Source organism: Caloenas nicobarica, chromosome 1 (assembly GCF_036013445.1).
Source record: "Caloenas nicobarica isolate bCalNic1 chromosome 1, bCalNic1.hap1, whole genome shotgun sequence".
Classification (NCBI taxonomy): domain Eukaryota; kingdom Metazoa; phylum Chordata; class Aves; order Columbiformes; family Columbidae; genus Caloenas; species Caloenas nicobarica.
This window is the reverse complement of record NC_088245.1, coordinates 122,506,520-122,527,328: the sequence shown is the minus strand read 5'-3', so window position 1 is coordinate 122,527,328 and position 20,809 is coordinate 122,506,520. Positions and strand designations below refer to the sequence as shown.

Here is a 20,809-nt window from a genome sequence, read left to right as displayed (position 1 = left end):
CACTAGAAAGCCTCCCTGACATGAGTTAGAGAATAGTTAAATAAAAGGATAATTTACATCCAATATCTTGGAAAATCTAGGGTTACCACACTTTACGAGCCATGTCTAATTTGTATGCAGCACATCTGGTATAATAGATATGATATACAAGCAGGCAAATATTTGAAGTAATAAGTGTTTCTCAGCGTTAAAATAAACACCTCAGCACTCCAGATTTTTGCTCAGCAATTTTTCCTCAGTGGGAGAGGAAGCAGGGAAGAAAGGGTACTTATCTACTTATCTACTGTTACACTCTACCACTTATGAATTATCACTCACTCACCGAGATTTTTGGTTTCAAATCCAAGTAGAAAGCATTCCATTTCACTTGGTTCATGTTCACAATATTTCACTGCTTAACTTGGCAAAACATCAAAATAGAACATTTTCACCCTTCTTAACCTCTCCTGTTGGCATACCAGTTTATTAAGCTAATGCCTCGTAGCAAATTACCATTTTCCTTCTAACCCAATATAATTCTGTTGTCATGAACACCCTGTATTACAGCTTCAGCCAACTGGTGAATGTTCATTCCTTCTTCACAGGTACAGTGCTACAGTTTCTGTCTAGTTGTTCCCCAGTTATGAGTGAAATATAATTTGTCCATGGCTAAATATTATCTGTTCTGATGACCAGGAATGCTGAAACCACCAAATGGTACATTAAATGACATACAGGATAGCAAGCAGAATCCTAATGTTCCAATTATCTGCACTCCGCAAAACACCTACCATCCTTTCTATGCCCATGCCATGTTGAAATAAAAACCAGAAGAGTCCGAAACAGTAACATACCTTCGGCAAGGAGCTAATGATGACCAGCAGACATTCACGCAGTTATAGTGAACATGTAACAGGACCTCTTTATTGATCAACACGGACTTCATAATAAAGAAATCTCCAATTTTACTCCAAGTTTACTTATTCTTCCCTTTTTCTTCCCTTTTTCTTCTACCCTGCTCCCTAAAATCTGACTGTTTTGTATCTAAAATCTTCATAGCAAATGGTTTCTCTGTTTCCTTTGCTAGCTGGTTTCCATAGAATTCTGCGTTGAATTTTCTGGCGAGTCTTGCAGAATAGTATCAATTAGCATTAAGCATACAACCTGTTATGCCTATTCTTACAGATGTCACCAGAAGACATTTATGTCTACCTCTTCTTGTCTACTCCTATTTCTGTATGAAACACTCAGGAAAAAAAAAAGTTATTTCTGCAACCCATAGCTAAAACCACTTCAATCTTTTGAGCTCATAGGTTCCTTTTGATTTTACCTTTTATGAACTATTTATGTTGTTAGTTAAAGAGAAGGTGGAATTGTGCTGAATTTCATACTTGATACTGCTGTTTAGTCACATTGTGAAAACAGTCAGAAGTTTGAATCCATTCTCTAGCATAAAAAATGTCTTAACTGGTTTTAGGAAGACCAAGCAGATGAAAAGTAACAGAGAAGGTAGAGAAGGCAGCATGCAAATTCCTGACGACACACATTTGAAATATGTGTAATTTACCATTTCAAGTCAGCTGACACACAAAAAGGGAAGGGCAGATTTAGAATATTCTTTTTAAAGCATTTAATCATTACAATTTACTCATTCCAAATGGTGTTCAGAACTGCAGGATTTAAGCAGATCAATGAAGAATTCTAAGACAACGAAGTATAGGAAAAGCTAAATCCAATACAGTTTACTAAAACAAGTTTTCTTCCAGCATATACCAGTCTAAGAGCTGAGTTCCTAACTGAAATAAAATTGATTTCTCCTCATTTTTTTCCCTATCAGTCAGCAACTATCTGAATTATTTTAATAGGAAATTACATTAAAAAAAAAAGACGACACGAGTTCTGCTATTTCTAGTTTTAACAATTGATACTAATTAATTAAATTGTAGTAAGTTATATCTTACCCATCTTAAACATGAAATTGAACCAAAAACTAAAAAATAAGGAAACAAAAATTACCAATAGCAGCAAATTACTGGAAATGTGTGAAGAAACTACTGGGAATAGAAATAACCACAATATAAGCAGAAATCTTCTTTTTTAGTGTCCCCAAGAGATAAGCATGAATTTGCAGTCCTTGTTTATAAGAGAGATTAAGAAATGGAATAAATTTGCCTAGAAGATTTTAATATATTTTGTATACCTAAAGTTGTAACTGCTTAGATAAAATACTAGATCAAATGAAGACCATTTCATAATATGATTTATGATGCTGCGAAGACCACATTTGGCTGTTAAGCAAAATAATTCCTCATGTTGCTCCATCAGAAGGGTTAAAAAACCCCACAGGGACATGGATTGCAGTGAAATACCTATGACAATATATTCTGTAATCAATTTCCAGCTCTGTGGCTACAGCACACGGCTCTGTGGAAATCTGAGTTAATCAAACAAACTTTAGTTCCTAGGGACAAGATTAGCATAGTCAGCTAAATCTACTGCAAAGATGATATTCTGTGCCTGAATGCAGTTTTCTAGGCTGAATGTTTCCTTACAGCAGGCATTTCAACTGGCTACGCCAAGAATCTTTAATCACTGTTACTTCTTAAAATCGAGAAGCCTCTTGCAATAAGGATTCTTTCTTACTTGAGGTTTTATAGCATGCTGGTACTGTGGTGCACAAGGGCATCTTTCGTCTATTTTTTCTGTCAGCACGTTGTCAATATTCTGATGGAGAAAACATGCCCCAGAAGAAGAAATCCGCACTTAGTTCCCAAGAAAGCCATGTCAATGTAACAACTGAATGGTAGCAGAATGCTGGTGATAAGACAGAAACAAAATGACAGGCAAATAAGCTGGAGTCACAGCACTCTACTGACTTTCCAACACCTTCCGATTAAAAATTCCATGGTACCTGCCTACCACAGGAAATAGCCAAACCACTCACGGCTGCTTTATAGAAACCTTGGCAAAAGGTGACTATTTTGCTTTTCTTTTTTTTTTTTCCTAACGGATGGATAAATTAGGATGGAAAATATTAAGCATTCCACAAGCATTGATCCTTCCTAACCTGACGTGGTCTACTAACTTAAAATTATCCTCTCTCACATGAATTCTACGTGGCATCAACTACCACGCAATATTTTAAGTGTGCGCTACAGCAGGTGGCCACCAACAATTTGTTTTATATCTCACATCTGGTACCATTCTCCATATAAAGTATACAAGTTATCTTTTTCTAATAAATCAAGACTTGAGTGAGTAGCTAATTTTCAGTCTTGAAACTTAAAAGCTGTAAAATAATAATCCTTTCATTTTTTTCTTTTTTTGGGGAAGCCTGACGGATGGCTTATTGTGATCATATAATCATTATTCTGTATTAATTAATAAATGTATGATCTTGTCAAAACTTCTGTTTCAGAAGCCAGTAGCACAAACACAGCTTCTTGGAGGAAAAAGGTTAAAAAACCTTAAGAAAACAGATGGAAAAATTTTTCTTCCTCCAAAGGCTGGGATGAGTATTTACATTCAACATGGACAGAAAATATTTTTTGGTAGAAGATCAGTACTTCATCAGAGTTATATCCAATGCCAGTAATAATCAGCTCTAAAACAGCTTGTAAGCCTGTTTGATACCCCGACGCCTGCATTTACACCAGTATATCAAACAACTATTTGTTCTGAGGGTATCACGCCCTGGTTTACTCCAGCGAAGAGTGAAATATTATTTGTAGCCACTAAAGCATGTTATTTCTTCAGCGTTCATAAATCTCAGTTTCACTGCAACATTCATATTGTGCAACACTCATCCTTAAAAGAAAGCTGGTTCTATAGCAACTATTTTGCAAGACCAGATTGTTTTCTCCTTTAGACATATGAGAAAATCAAGTCATGTTTAAACAAAGCAACTTATTATAGGGGTGAAATATTTTAGCTGAAAGATGATGCAGCAGCATAAAAATATGTTGTTCTCTTTCACTAAGCCCACAGCCCATCTAAGTCTAGTGATATGTTTCAGGGGCTTAGAAATGGGTGAATGAAATTCCATTTTGAAATTTTAACAGCCTATCCAAGGATTTGAATAAAGATATTAAATTAATGGATGGAAAGCATTACAGTCAGGTGGAATGAATTCTGAAACTTTTCTACCGTCAAGTAACATGCCATTTAATTAATTACATGATATCCAAATGTACAATGTAGTATATTGTAAACTGCATTTTTGAAAGCATGAAATATAAGCAATATGTGGGATCCTGATTAGGCATTCAAAAATTATGATGATGGCAGGAAAGATTAAAATTATGACTAAAAATAAACAAGCAAAGTGTACACCATAATTTGCAGATTCCATTACGATTGTAAACAAAATCATTATTTAGCCTCTACAAAATAAAGTGCTCTCCTTTCCTCATACTACCCAATTTTCAAACAAAAAAAATTAGAAATGGAACCAGCACCTGCTTAAGTGGAATTAGTACCAGCTTTTATGACCTCAGAAGAAATCAAACTCACACACTACATAAATTATCTTTCAGTAGAAAATTTGCCATTTGAACAAGGGAGAATTGGGTTTTTGATCAGTAATCAGTTTGCTAAGCACTCTGACAATGTGTAGATTTTCCCCCAATTAATACTGCTATCTTCTAACATCCTGCTTATTTTACCTTAAGCTTAACGTATTTGTTCAAGAAATGTTCAGTCAATACAGATAAGCTTCATTTCCCTTGAATGCCGTGTTTTCATTTCCTCTTTCCTATGTCTCAGCCTCCATCTCCCTACTTTTTTTCCTCCCCTCATTTTCTGTTCAGTATACCTCTTCATCTTCCTCTGTGAATGAACAGACTGATGATCCATTCAAACACCTAAAGGACAGTTTCTAGCTGTATTCCACAACTCCTTAACCTAATATGCCACAAAAGCTTTGTGTTTGCAAAGAATCCTTTAAAATACTTTTGGGTTTTTAATGTAAGTAATAGCATCAGTAAAAATAGTGTCAGTTGAAGTTTACAAAAAACTTTTGGAAGTTCATCCATGTTTAACAGTTAAGCAACAAGAACAATGCCAGTAAATTCTTTTGAAAGCAACATAAGGTACAGCATTTTACAGCAATCCTGGGCATCACAAAACTGCAGTGGGGGAACCTCGCTTTTTTTCTTTTTCTTTTTTTTTTTTTTTTTTTTTTTTTACACACCATTCTACAGGCCATGACATTTTAGGCAAAATGATATGAGGTGTGATAAATGCAAGCCTTCGTTTGAATACAAACAGATTCTTAAAATATTTTAACTAGGAGTATAAGTGAAAATAAATTAGGCCAGTGGGATTTAGGTAAAGAATTCAGATTCTGTGGGATTTTCTTAGTTTACTGCTGAAGGTAGAAATTACACAAGCTTTGAAAGCTTTTGGCCCTGGAAACAATTAGGGAATTATTCTGAAGTCAAATCACTACCTTCTGATTGGCAGCATAAGAACAAACAAAAATAAGTGTGTTTGCTCTTAACACCACCAGAACAGGTGCTGTCTAAACTTCCCTGAACAGCCATGTCCTAAGTTGCTTAGCTCCTACCTTAGCTCCCATACTGTTGCAAAGCCAAACTCTTTTTCTTTTTTTTTTCTAACAGGGTAAAGAGATGAAGATGTGCAAAATGGAAACTGAAAGCCATGATCTAACTTTGAGTTTGTAAGAAATCTGATTAGAGTCTTCTCCCAGTGTAGCCAGAAAGAGAAACTGGCATCTCCAGAGAATAAATCAGACTGTGCGACTGCACTTAGTTGTAGTTCAACATTCAGATCTTTATCATAGTTTCAGATAAAAGTAGTTAAAGTCAAAACCTAGCATACAGCCTATCAGCTTCCTAAAATGAACTGACAAAAATTACTCTGTAGATGTAATTCCGAGGCTGAGGGAGGCCCTGCACCTCACTCAAAGGTAGTGTACTGGCCAGAGGAGTTGCCAAAGCAACGCATATGGGGCTCCACTTCTCTAGAATTCAGATTTTCTGAAAAGACACAGAGTCTGTAACTTGCATGTTCTGAATACCTCCAGCACATCTCCTTCAAAGGTCAAGTGTAAGAAATATGTGCAGTGCACAGCCAAGTGGATTCTTTACCAGATCCTAAACTGGGGCTTCCCCAGCCACGCATAATGTGGGCAACCCTTAATCAAACACATTATCAAGTCACTAACCGCTATTCTGTTTTATTTGAATGCAACCTCTTCAATTCATTATTTCACTAGCCTAATGATTGTAACAATTACAATAAAAAGTTATGAGGGAGAAATGCAGATCCCTGACTTGTCTAAGCCCCAGCCTACTCAAATAGGTTAATTAGGGAGGTGGGGAGGTTGTTTCATCTCACCACATTATCAAGCTATTTAGTTTTGCTGTGCCTTACCCTCCCCTTTTAAAAATCAATGCGTCATGTCCTACACTGACTTTGCCTTCCTTTTGAGTTTCTTAACTTACTGCTGTAAGCACATGACTCCATTAGAGGCTTTATTCTGATCCGAGTTTGGATCAGTGGCAATAAGGTGGCCGGTTTCTCAGTGCACAGAAAGCTGTTTGTTGAGCACAAGGAGAGCTCTACCCGATACGTGTACACACTGACACTACAGAACTCACACTGTTATACTTACAATATGCTACAAACTTATGATTGAAGAAGCACGAAAATCTCTTTCTCAATGAGATGCAAACATTAATCTGTAAGTGCTTACGGGTGTTTATGCTTAAGTAACATTTCTTTTTGCTAAATAAAAGTTAAAATTCAAAGGCAGAATTGACAGTTACGGAGTTAGAAAATGAACAGCCATAACATACATGTAACATGTTGTAATTAATATTATAAGTATTTTATAACAATATACTATATATTATTATGATCTATTGTATTCAATTACATGTATTATATACTTTTTGAAGTTCATTCTCTTCTTCAATAAAATGTGATTTGTAACTTTGACATTCCATTTTTTCATCTTAATATGAAAAGTCCGGTTTAAAATGTGTGCATGACAACATCACCATGTAAAACGATCGTTATTGAGACCCTTCCATTTCCATCCTTTAGCTCTCGTTTTAACTATGCAGTCTTACATGGTTTCCGTTCATATTTAACGAATGATGCGTGCTCCAAGGCTACATGTGTATTCATACGACAATGCAAATTATTCAGGAACTTCCAGCAGCAGGGTAATACAATATACCATAAGAGTTCAGTGTGGGTTAATTGCTCTGCAAAACGGGTATCTTTTTTTTACGACTCAATCCCCTTTGGGAATGCCAAACCTCCCCCTGCACTGACAGAAACCGTGCAAGCGGGGGGCCCACTTTGTTAACAGGAAGAAAATCTACTGATTTTACATAACAAAAAAATAAAGAGGAACACATTTTGCCTTCAATTCCATGAAAAATCAGACACACAAGGTGCGTGACAAGAAAATAGGGACCTAATTGTTTAGTGCCCTCAAGAACTGTTCACAACAGGTGGAAAGAAAGGCAAAGCAAATTGACGCAAAGGAGACGACAAATCCTAATACAGAAATCTTTCAGCAAGCATGTAGTGAAAAATGGTATCGCAGAGAAGAGTCTGGGAATGGCACAAAACCAAATCAGTGCCAAAAACTTCCGAATTCCTCCCTTTCTTCAGACAAGGAAGGGAACAGACTCTTGGCTGTATCGCAAAAATTCCTGTATGATCTTTTGTTATCAGGCTGAAGGACAGCTTTCTCTAACGCTGGATGATGCAAAACACTGCCAATAAGCAAATGGAAGAATCAAGTATGAAATATTATACAGTTAAAACTAAATTAGCAAAAATGATTGTTAATTTGATTTAAGGGAAACAAACTTATTTTGTTATTTGAGCTAATCTTTATCACCAAAGGAAGGCACAAAATATTGAATTTAAAAAACCCTTGAGGAAAACAAGCACGGAAGCAGCTATTCCAATGCACTAACTTTCTTATTTTGAGAATAAAAAGCCTTGAATCCTACATATAAAGAATCCCTGAAGTTTAAAAGTAACTCCAACGATATAAGGAATGAAGGAACATGGTACTATATCAAGGCTAAGTTAAATGAAAGGGATGTTGATTAAACTATAAAATGCCTTAAAGAGCAGGTCTATCACCACTAGTATCTAACTTGAGTTTTCAGGCTAGACATTCCTCAAGCAGAGTGTTTCTATCCCACACTACAGTTTAACAGACAAACAAAACCATGGGATCTAAGCAGTTAAAAGCAACACGAACTATCGTGAGAGCTCTCTGCACAAAGAAGTACTCGCTATCCAAACTAATAAAATTTTTTTGGTTATATATCTGTAGAAAAGGTTATATGTAAAATGCACAATCCATTTAAATGCAATGGAACGATTTATCAGCACACATTTTTTAACATCCAATAGCAATATTTATTCCCTGAGAGGCATCCTTCCTGCCCACCATGGTATTTTCTAGCTCTCCAACACACATTCATGAGAAAGCAGGGTGTAGGGGGTTAATTTTTACAGACTGTTAACACTGGTGATAAAACATTTATTTATAGGACTATTAATGTACTAGGATTGTCTCACCACGCTAAAAGACAAAGATCACTCTTCAAAGACTTTGTGCTCCAACAACCCTTACATCTTCAAGAGAGGAAACCATAACGTCAGTGATGCAGCTTGCAGTTGGGTTTGACTATTACAGCAAAACAGCTTCCCCCACTCACCCAAGCCTAGCTTATGAGACATGGCTAGTGAAAAGAATACTAAAAGTAGTAAATAATTTTCATAGCTTTTAAGAAAATGGTCAATCAAGTTGAGCCAATAGTTCTAAGAGGAATAATTCTGGCTTGTAGTTACAGCCCTAGTGGAATTTTGAGACAAGTATCTGAGAGGCGAGGTTTTAAACAGGTCTGCCTGATGACTGAATGAAAACAAACACTGTGACTGTATGGCATATCTACAAAGGCTACATTAATGCCAGGTTTCTATTATACCTTTAAACCACACTTTAACCCACTCCCCACAACTTCTCTGATTTTAATTTATTTTTTTAAAAAATATGGTTTCAACAGAGAATAAGGGAGATCACCAAGGTGCACAGAAGGACTAAACACGAGACCACTGGGTTTACATAGAATAAAACACCGCACGGATTTGGAAAAAAAATTACTAAGCACAAAATACAGTTTGTCAATCTCACCTTGTTTGCTTGTGCCTCTGAAGTGCCACTCCAGTCTTCTTCAACTAAATGCTACTCTGACATTTCACTAACTCATACCTGCATTAGCAGCACGCATATTTGAATACAAATAAGAGTTTTAAAACGAGTCCTAACGCCCACTTTCCAAAATTAGAGCTGTAGTACAGGGGTTTTTTAATTGAACAATATGAATCTAGAAAAGCATAAAAAAAACCCTAAAAGGGCAGTAACAGTGTAAAGGATTTTCTTTTTCAAAGCTTTTAACTGTTTGGAAATTGTTTACTCTAAGCTGACATTTTATTTAAATATCCTATTCAGGAATTATGAAAGCAACTTCATCCCACATTTCACTTCCACTAAAATTAACGATTTTTGTGTCAAACTTGTCCTAACAACAGCAATTTGTGCTTCTTAAATATAGAGGAAAGGTGATCTACAATGGCATTTCATATCGAATACATCACATGCTGGCTTAATCATGTATAAATCCAATCTTCTGCCAACTAAAACACTAAACACAGGACATAAGGTGCTGGTAGAGTATAAAACTGAGATGTATATCCAATTAATTTATTTTTTAATGAAATGCTTGTGAAACCATTCCAGCCAATTACAGCGTGCTAGAAATATTTCTTTATCAGTCTCAAGTCTTGTGAGTCTAATAAGTAGTGTCTCTATAGTGTAACACTTGTCTCACTGTACCAGAGGCATCCTCAAAAATAACGGTTTCATCTTAAATCATGCAATCCCAAGCATGCTCTGAGGAGAGGAGACAGCGAAAGTGGAACCGCTTCTGGCAAGGCTAACCTGTTCAGGTGGCATTAGGATAAATATATTTGAAAACAAGGTTTCTGAAATGAAAATTAAAGAAATTATTTCTTTTTAGAGAAAAAACAAGGGAGCTTCTAATCTTTGGAAAGGATTTTAAATTTTAGTTTAAGAAATAAAAACGGATATGCTTTTAAAAACAGTCTCAAATGATTCAAAAGAAGATTTTGACATGAAATCATAAAAGCAGTAGTGATAATTTTAAAAATATGACATTTAAACAAGTTTTTATTTTACAATTAGACTAATGCCATTTAATTTTAGATACCTACAGGTGAATTCACACTTTGTTTGTTACCTTAGGACACATAAATGTACACCGATGATGATACAGCATGTATGTTAATATGCAAACCGCCAAGACCTGCCATCTGGAGAGCTAATGAACAATCAAGGGATCCCAAATTAAACTACAGAATTTTCCCTTAGAATCTTTAGGACAACACTGTCAAGTTCAATCTATTCACTTAGCCTCCAGAATCAATTTTTCAAACTTTATGACAGGTCTAATAGTTTCCACCTGTTTCTCTTGCTTGACTTTTGACTGGCACGTTACCAGCCAGGGTGGAAATGCAGACAAAGACCCCTATTAGGCTCCGGCTGTTTCTCTACTGTGAGGTCGCTCAGCCATTAAATTAGTTCCAGCCCACTTTCTCCTTCCACATCTTAATTTTTTGGGGGTACGAAGGTTTGGGGAAGTGGGAAGGAGGAGAGACAAAAGTTTGACATTCAGTTGGTGGGAAAGGTATATGAAAATCTAAAGTCACAAAATTAAATGCTAAATTTATTTATCATTTACTAACTAAGTTTACTACCAATCACACTAATTAAGTTCTTGAGGTGTCTGTATCATATTTTCAATCATCACAAACTTGGTAAAATTTGTAAAACCTAGGAGTCTATCTTTTAACATGCTCATTGCAATATATGATTACATAAACACGGTAATGTATTTTTTTCTGGGAATCATGAATGATCAGTAAGTACCTATTTTTTGTTCAACCAAAGAATTTTTTTTCCTGAGATACATCTTCCTGTCATTCAGAATTGGCAATTAGAAAAAAGTGACAAACACATATCCTAACAAATTCATGTTGGTTCATTTGGAAGTACCTTAAAAACCTGACAACTTTCTTCTTCAATAATACTTGCCTAATAAGTATTTGCATCAATTTCTAGTGATTTATGAAATGTTATCATCTGTGAAGTCTCAAGGTACTTTGCTGAATTAGAAATCACATGGACTACATTATTCTATTATCCATGACAACCAAGTATTTACACCAGCATCAACCACAATACTTAAGACAAAGACTTTAACTTATTAAAACAAAGGTCGTTCTGCAAGATAAATTTACTTGTTCAAATTATAATCTCACTAGGATCATCTTCCCAGTATAAACTACTTAGAGCCAGGACTTCTAGTTTACATCTTACCTGATGAAAACTGACTACTACATCATGATGAGGAAAATCTCGAAGACCTACATCTGTGAACACTTCATTACATTTGGGATACCTAATGTAAAAAAGCAACCTGAGTGCTGACCACGCTGCTGGTACAGCACTTTAGAGACAAGAGAGTAAAGGTTCCACAATCATCGAAAATACAAGACCCCTTCTCCTAGCTCCATTGCCTTTCTTGATAATATAATCATGTATAAATTGGGCAGACATGATTCTGTTTAGCTTGTGATATCTAAATAAATTCGCAAAACTCTGAATTATACACTTAATCTTGCTGAGATGTGTGAATAATGTTACTGAGAACTACCACCGAAAACAACTGTCAGAGAAGAAAGGTCTCGACCTATTAAATCATCACTTTGTTTGTTTCTTCACAGTACTTCTGCTTTCAATCCAATGGGCTAACATGCTGTGAATACTAAAAATTAAGAAGTAAATGCTACAAATGCTTCCCTAAAATAACTCTTTTCTTTGTGGCTTCTTATTGAACTAGCATGTCTACCTACGTCCAAAAGCCACTGCAAAATCAGTTGCAGGGTAAGGATGTAGATCCGGGGGAAGGGGAGCAGCAAAATTAGATAGTAACATTTTTAATGGGCACGTACATGAGTACACATGCACACACAGAGAATAGTTTTGGATTAAAATAAATTTGTATTTGATTCCAACCATCTCTAAACTGCAATATTTTATTACAAATTATCATTTGTAATTTTATCACTGTGTCAACTGTAAGACTATGAACTGATTTATTTTAATACTGTTATAATGCATCCTCATTTACAGATTTTGTGTACACATATTCTAAAACAAATCAACTTTTTTACTTGCAAGAAAGCGTATTCTGTAACTTATACTGGTCTCACAATTCAGGCTGTCTAGCTGAGAACTAAAGCTATTATTGCTGGTTAACTAATCAGTTACAATAACATTCAAGATGATTTAACTCATCACGTTGACTAAACAAAATTCCTGAGTTTATTTTCAACAGTAAAATTCATATGCAATTTCTGCAGATAAATTAACACTGATACTCAAAAGTAGCTGTCAAGAAAAGTTATAGCTGCAGGTAGAAACACACCTAGAAAAATCTGTCCTGAAGAGCAACAACTTCCCAAAGACAGTTTTTTTTCCATCAGACTATTTCATGAAACATAACAGTGTAGTCTTTGTACATAGACTCCAACCTGAGATTTAGTAACTGTGATTTTCATATTGCTTAATCCCATTCAAAACTCTAATGAACTACCTTCTCAAAGCTATCCCACAACTCATTCACAAGGGTCATCTATGTGATGATGAAAGAATGTCTAGCACAACCCTAACTGAGGTCTAACGAAAGCCCAAGAAACTACTAATCAGCATTTTAGTGAAATATTTAGTAAAAGGAATGAGAGAAAACAGTGATGTTAAAATTAAGGCCACACTCCACTTGGTATCACTTTTTGTCAAAAATAGCTAGCTTGGAAAATAACTTGTACTAGAAAATGCATAAAATCTCCTAAATATGCACATTTTGTCTTAAACTTTCATATGGTGATGTTCATGCTTTGCAAAAGGAATAATTATTAAACTCCACTGCCAAGCAAAAAGTTGTCACTCTCAGATATTCCCACCCTTTATGGCTTAGTATTTTACACATTATCAATCAATATTCTGTGAACACAAAGATCTCTATTTTGTGTCCTTTCTGCAAGACAATCAGCCCATTTTACTTTGGCTAATTTGTAGACAACAAATAAACCAAAGAAAAAGAAGTTTCTTATGGAACATTCTGTGTTACTATAATTGTGAATTCCAGATCAGAAAGCTTATTTGGTACCGGTCTAGATCACTATCTTACCCATCTAGAAGATTCATGGTTGTTGTGGTAACTTCAGTAAAAAGAAGAATCTTTCCAAGCTTCTTTGTTTGAAGATTCTGTTGATACGTCTTCAGGCTGAAATGTTCCGATGAGAAGCTTCCCATCTCAGTGATAACTGGCATGAGAGATGGAGTTATCTCCATTTTTGATTCACAGGATGAAACAAATTTAAGAGACAACTTGCTGGATGCTCTTAATCCTTCAGCATCTACATGTCCCTCCAGCCATTTCAGAAAAGCAAGATGAATTTCCTGTGGGCAAGGGAAATAAAATAAGGACCATCACATGCAAAGACATACAAACATTCTTCTGAGAATGCAATCATCTTCTACTTCAAAATGGGAAAACTACTTCCATTTCTCCTTCAAAGCTCAACTTCTGCTGCTTGTTCTAGTCCAGCCTGGCCTGACTACCTGGCACTCTATTCCTGGACTTGAGACCATGCTCCTTTGCAGATTAATTAGGCTTAATCTTTCCCCACAACAGGTTTTGTAGTGGTTCTGCTATATACTGAAGCATGAAGCGCACACGTTCATCTGTATTATGCACGTTTTTCAACACGCCAAGTTTCTTTCCTGCAAGCCCTTTAGTCTATCGCTAAGACTCAATGTGGAGGATAAAGCAGCAGCTACAAAAAACATTTACTGATTTCTCAATGGAATACCTGCTAAAAGGGCTCATACCTTCAGCTAATGGAAGCTTCACTACTATTACCTCAAATACAGACAAAAGTGGCTGTTAATTAGCTAACCAAAATAGAAGCATGTACCTCAAGAATGCACTCAACTAAGAAAATTCTACCACCAGTGTATGAAATGCAGTGGTACTTATGCATTGTACTTATGCATGATAGTACATGTTTCTGTGCAAAAGATTTAAAATGTGAAATATACAAGTACATACATATATAATTTTATATATCTACAAACCGAAACTTTGATTTTTCTCTATTTTATGTTATTTAGAAATACATTTTTTTAATGTGAAATAAAGAGATTCATTACTAGGATTATTACCTGTCTGGTGACACCCTGAAACAACTGTTACACATTCATAGAACTCTTTCTTGAGATATCCAGTTCTGTTCTGAGAGATTTGATATGAAATGTTTGCCACATCTTTAAAAAGAGTAATTTAACGGCCCGTGAACACAGATGCTGAGACTTCTTTTTGCTAAGTGCGTATCTTGGACCTTGAAGAGCTCTCCTTCTAGAGACGAAGTAGTCTTTCACATGATACATAAAGCCACAAAAAAATGTGTATTCTGTTCTACTGAAAATAATGTACTAGTGTACTAGCCCTGAATTTTTTATGAGAAAGACATTTGAATTTTATGTAAAAAACTTCTGACCAAATATATGCCTCTCCTTCACATTACTGCCATATCTGGGAAGCAGAATATGAGTGTTTCCTACATGAGTGCTGAAGACACAACTAAGCTCTCTTGCCCTTGAGCAAGATGTCCCTGAGCTCCAGCACAACTCTTTAAAACCCACAAACTGCAATTAAGAGCAAACTTCCTATAAATAGTTATCTATCCACGGAATTACTCCATTTTCCCAAATCCCATTGTTATATCTTAAGAAGGAATGAGAAAAGTGGTCCTGTTCCTAACACTCTTCTATAGATTGTCCACCCTCAGAAACTTCATGTTCTCAAGTTTCACATGGACGCTGCTTCTTGTGTAACGTTCTTTGCACACTGAATGTCAGCAGACTTACTGCTTTTCAGCCCTGTAGTACAGGCAGCAGAGCGGAACACGAAGGAAGGAATTGCCTCTTTCCAAATGCAACCAGGCACTGGCTTCTAAGCCCCAGGATGATCTAAGAGTGACTCAGTAGCTAAATTTTAGTTACAGAGAAATAACTTATCATTTCTTGGTTTTCTAAAGCTCCATCTGAACTCTTTCCATCTAACTTCTTGGATAAAATATGCTTAAAATACTTTTTTTTTTTCATATACATCATAAATGACGATGTGGCATTAAAGGTTTTATGAGCATTTCTTTGACTTGATCTGCATGAAGCATTTGCATCTTCACTTAGTGTAAAATCACAGCTTTGATAGACTGCTGCTGAGCTCTTTACACACTGTCCTACTTGTTTTACACACATACACAGAGTAACTTATTAGCTGTAACTGATATTTAGAAAAACTACAGCTTTCATTTTTGTGAGGGAGTATATGTAAACTGCTTAATCAGAAAGTGCATTTTCCTATTGCTTTCTGAACACGGAAATTCACTTAGTGTAAATGAGCGTGCAAGTCCTAGACACAAAAGCATAATCTTAACTCACATAAGGACAGGTTTGCTGACTTGCAGAAGCAGACATTAAGTTAAAAAATAAAGGTGCTCAAAATATTACTACATTCTAAACAAACAGTATAAGTGCTCAACTATACGTCAGAAAATCTGATGTGCTTCTGCCAGAACATACTTTCTGAAAAGACTGAAATAGTGTATATTTATGTGCGATGTTACATTATTACAAACATGCCACACAATTCCTACCATTTATCCTCTTAAGCATGTTCTTTCAGGTGATTTTTTTTGCCATAGTTTTTAGGTTTACTTCTTGATTTGATTTTCTTGTTTATAACACATACTGAACCACTTCAGAATTGTTACATGTGTATAATTACGAAGCTAATTTTTCCCATAATGTACGTGTTTAGTAAGCCGATCAAAAATATAAACATGAGTAATACATAATGAAGAACAGCATTTGATTTTTAAAAATTCCTAAAAAGCATGGTTTTACATCTTGAACAAAGCGAAGTTTCAAGTGCTGTCCAAGTAGATGCTAGAAAAACTAATTTTCACTGTAAGAACCTCCTTCACATCAAGTTACAGAAACACAGATGCTGAACCAATGCATTTTGCTCCCCACAATTACACTGGCACACAGAGAAGCACATTTTTGTATAATGAAGTAAACATATACAAGAAGTCAGGGTTAACGTCTGCTTCAACTCCATTCACAAGGAATATAATCATGTCAGAACCTGAACTGTGTGATTTGTTGCTAAGTTCTGAATTCAGCTTTGAATTCAAAATCTGTCCCAGCCGCATCTGCTGTTCTGCAGCAACCTCTGGTGGCCACTGAAATGAAAAGTGCTGGTTCAGAAACTGCCCGTTCTTCCACACCTCTAGGACCAGATCAGGTGTGTCAAGAAAGGCACCCAACACAAGGTCAGGGAATACCCAGACTCCTGGCCACTGCTTACCCTGACCATTATTAAAATCCTACAACATGCAGGTACAAGCTGTAAATGAGTATGCAATCAAAAAAGCTGTAGCTTCAGGCACCACCAACAACACCTGAAGCTACTTAAACGTACAATCATACAAAAATCTGTACTACGCATATTGTAACATACATTGTAAATATAATAGCTACACTTGATTTATGGAGGCACAAATATATTCTGAAATTGTTATTCATCATTACTGCATCAGTTTTGGACAGGAGAACTGAAGTCAAGCCAAATATAACTTCCTATAAAACTGTTCCTTTTTCAGATCACATTTTCTATGTACCTTTTGTAAAGCTGAGATATTGCCTTCTTTCTTAAAGAATGAATGAAATTTGACATGTCAGCCAAACAACTTGGCAACAAGAGAGTTAATCAGCTTTCCACAGTTAAAATAATCAACTATAAATTTAATATTTATATTGAGAACATTTTTCTACCCATATTTTAAATGGTAAAAGCACGATATCTTTTCAATGCATTGTAAAAAACAATTACCAGAAGCAGAAAAGCACTATATGAACATGAACTACCCACCACTTCTCACTAACAAATTCTCCTCCAGCACTCCAAAGCACAACTTAAACCCTCCCAGGTAGAAGATGGAGACACATGAAATTCCGAAGCAGTGACAGCCTCACTGATCTGGTACCCAGGGACAAAGATCAACCAGCAGAATTTTGATTGTCAGACTGAGCGTGTCACTGAAAGAAAAGTTGTTCTGAGCAGGTGGAGAGATATAGTGGATGTTAATTCAGAAAATTCATAGAAATAGAGAGTTAAGATGCTGCATACTACGTGCCCTCAGCTTCTCCACTGATCAGCACAAAGGTTTATTAGGAGTCATTGTATCTAGGATCGGAGGTCTGACATTGCAAGTTGTTGAACTGAAGTTTAAATGGTAATTGTAACATAAAGAAGGAAGAGTAAAAGCTGTATTTTGTTTATGATTTAACATCTGCTTTCTATGATTTTAAGAGTTTAGTCAGGTGTGTGAAGAAACTGCTAAGTAAAGGAAGCTCTTTTGCTGTTTAAAATTATTTTTGTTTTCGTAATCATTAGTTTCACATTTTCCTAATGCTTACTTAGCAATTGAGTTTGAATAATAAGGAGAAAAGAGGGAGACATCCAAGAGAAAAACCAGCTGCATATGGACCCTTCTCTGTTGTAGTATAAAATAACAGAAAATTACAGCTCCTCATGGAGAAGATTTTATTTCCACCTGGGCTCTATCAACCAATGAGACTTACGCACAAAGCACATAAATTTTCAGTTATAATGGTTCAAAATAATCTGAAATCCAAGACTTTATTCTTACATTCTATTTATACAGAGAGAATTTTGATCTAATTTCTTATTTTTCTATGTGTTTTCATATACATACACAGACATATGCAGTATCTCTCTCATTGGGCATATTTGGGAGCTGTTCTTTTCTACCAAACTCTGTGATGATAGATCTTAAACTTTGTATCAATGGAATTCTTAGTTAAGACAAAATTCAGTCACAGCCTAAATTCATTTGGTTTCTATTAAAAACAATGAGATGAAACTAAATGAAGTCTAGAAATATAATGCCATAAACTAAACAAACATCATGCATCAGTCAGCTTTCTCTGGGAGGAAAAATAAGACAATTTTAACTACCAATGCTCTAACTGATGACTCAGTATTGTGACTATAATACCCTCTTGTAGCTGATGCTTGTGAAGTAAAAGAGGCCAAGTATTCACTTTCTGGATACACAGCTAGAATACGATTTAACAATTTTTCTCCTTCCTTTGCGTAAAATGTAATCATTTCCAACGAACTACTTCTATTTTTGCTTCACTGTACTTTTAAAAAGTTTGCAGTTGATGGATTGATTCATATATTATCAGTTGATGTACTGATTAAATCGTGGAGGTGTATCTGGTTTTTAACAGCATACAAAGATTACACAGGCATAAAGTACCAGTCTTTTAGAGAAGCACATGAATAGCCCATTTGGAGCATAACCACATTTATAGACATCACACCTTCATAAGGCTAACCTGCTTTTTTTTCCTGAATTGCCTGTTTTCAAATTAGTACTATCCATTTCAGGTATGATCTTAAAGATGTATATTGCATATGAATTCTACAATAGCATTGATGGAAAAGAACACATTTTAATAAAGAGTGCACAGCATTCCGAATCGGAAAAACACACATGCATACAGGCATACATTAAAAATACATCCTCCTTGTATTACACGTCTTTGCTCAACAGCACTACAAGTTTGAAGGTGTTAAATTAACCACTGGAGAGCTTCCATAGCATCTCTTGAATCCAATAGAAACAAACTGAAGTCCAACATGGTAGTAAGCAGTTGGTTGGTGCCAGCAAAAAACCACACCTACAGTGGTGACTCCTGCCCCAAATGCTCGCGACTTAGGAGGCCGGCAGCAGGAAAAGTCAGCTATTAGCACAAGAGGGCAAGGTTTTGGCAGATGTTTCTGACTAATGAGGCACACAAAATGCTTTTTCTGATGCTGCCTGTGTTTTTACTTCCTGCACTAATGCCATACTTGAGATTCGAAGCAGATGACAGTTCCATAACACAACCCTAGGCCCATTTAAAAATCATATTCATACTTAGTCAATATAAAGAAATGCTAAAAATAAATAGATATTAAAATGCACCAAAAAAACCTTACTGTAAAGATACCGAAGATGCAGAAAAAATGTGATGTTATGTGCTATCCTTATTGCTTTCAAAACCTAGCAAGTATATATTAGCTTTTACTGAGGCTTTGTAAAACATTTTATAAATACTAATTTTAGTACCACAACCATTCATTAAAAGGTATTATTTTCTTTTACAAGGTGGGGAACCCAGTACAATAACTTTCTCTTTAGGAGAATACTGAAGAAATGAGGTGGGGGGAAAGGAAAAAAAAGTGAGGGAAAAAAAAAATCTACAGATCAGATAAGGTAGGAAGATAATCTCTTGGCCATCACAGGCTCGACAGAGGAACTGGAAGATGCTGAAAAACAAGCCTGCTGTCACCTCTTCCACAGAAACACTCACAAAGATGGGAGAATGGTTGCTCTTCCTTCCCAAGATCAACAATACTGGCAATTAAGTTTAGTGGTCATCTTCTACTAGTTGAGCAGGACTTAGGAAAGTTGTAGATAGCAGATGGATTATTTGTGTTTGTATGTCTAAGCCAGTGTCTCTAACCAGACAACCAGGTTAGGATATTTCATTAGATAGTCATAATCATTATTTCAATACTGTTCAGATATCATTGATATGTAGCAACATTACCAACAATGCCTGGAGTCCTGAATAGCTGCTCTTTTAGACTTAAATAAGTGTAAGCTTGAAGACTGATTTTCTAACAACTGAAACAAAAACGATAAACAGAACTGTAAAACATTAAGTCTATTTAAAACACATTCAAAATCCGATTTGAAATACACCAAGTGCTCAAATTCATTTTCAAAAAGCATATATAAAACTTTCAATACTAACTGCTTATAATTAATTTCAAAGTTCAGTCCTTGTTCAAGGGAACAGATAAAAATTGAGCAAACTAGTTCCCTCCACAGCCCCACTGTCTGATTTTAATCTAGATACACATTACTTACAACATTTTCATTTGTTTTGCATATTTTATTAATAGGAAGACATATTTTAGCTGAGGTCACCACTCTAGGCTAAGTCAGAGGAGAATCTGCATCCATCTTACTCTATTCAGCATGCAGAGGTCCATTATTTTTGTTCACAGTATAAAAATCTTAGGAAGGAGAGAAATCCCCAGCTCTCCACTCCCTCCTTTCCCCATCCCCCAAAGAACTTCATAAAGATTTTATTGTAGTACAACCGAGGTGCATTCTCATTTCACGTTCTCATGAACCTCTGCAGTTACTTGGCTGATATTTGCTATGCATTCTCAGGATACTACATAACTAGGAAATCTCTTTCAGTTTATTAATAATCTTTTTATATTTCCTAAAGCCAGATACAGCGCAAAACATGAGTTGATTGTGTAAAATATGGAAGGGCATTTAGAAAGCTGGCACGGCTTGGTAACTTTTTAAATTCACAACCAACTGGATTTTTAGGAGTCTCCAGTGGTTTGGGTAGTTACTTTAGTCTGCCATATATTTTCTCAAGAGAGGCAGAAAAAGCCAATCATTTCTGAAAGATCATGCCAGAGACCAAGTTCCTTATTTTTGTCTCCACACTTCAGTG

At 35.7% G+C, this 20,809-nt stretch overlaps 1 protein-coding gene across 1 annotated transcript in view; it reads right to left on the bottom strand.

Annotated features, from left to right (window-relative positions):
• The window catches only part of HLCS (holocarboxylase synthetase), a 121,767-nt gene that overhangs the window by 65,067 nt on the left and 35,891 nt on the right, over window positions 1-20,809 (bottom strand). Inside the window, exon 6 of the mRNA XM_065640813.1 lies at window positions 13,311-13,582. Within this exon, the coding sequence (XP_065496885.1) occupies window positions 13,311-13,582 (272 nt within the window). The remainder of the gene's footprint in view (window positions 1-13,310; window positions 13,583-20,809) is intronic.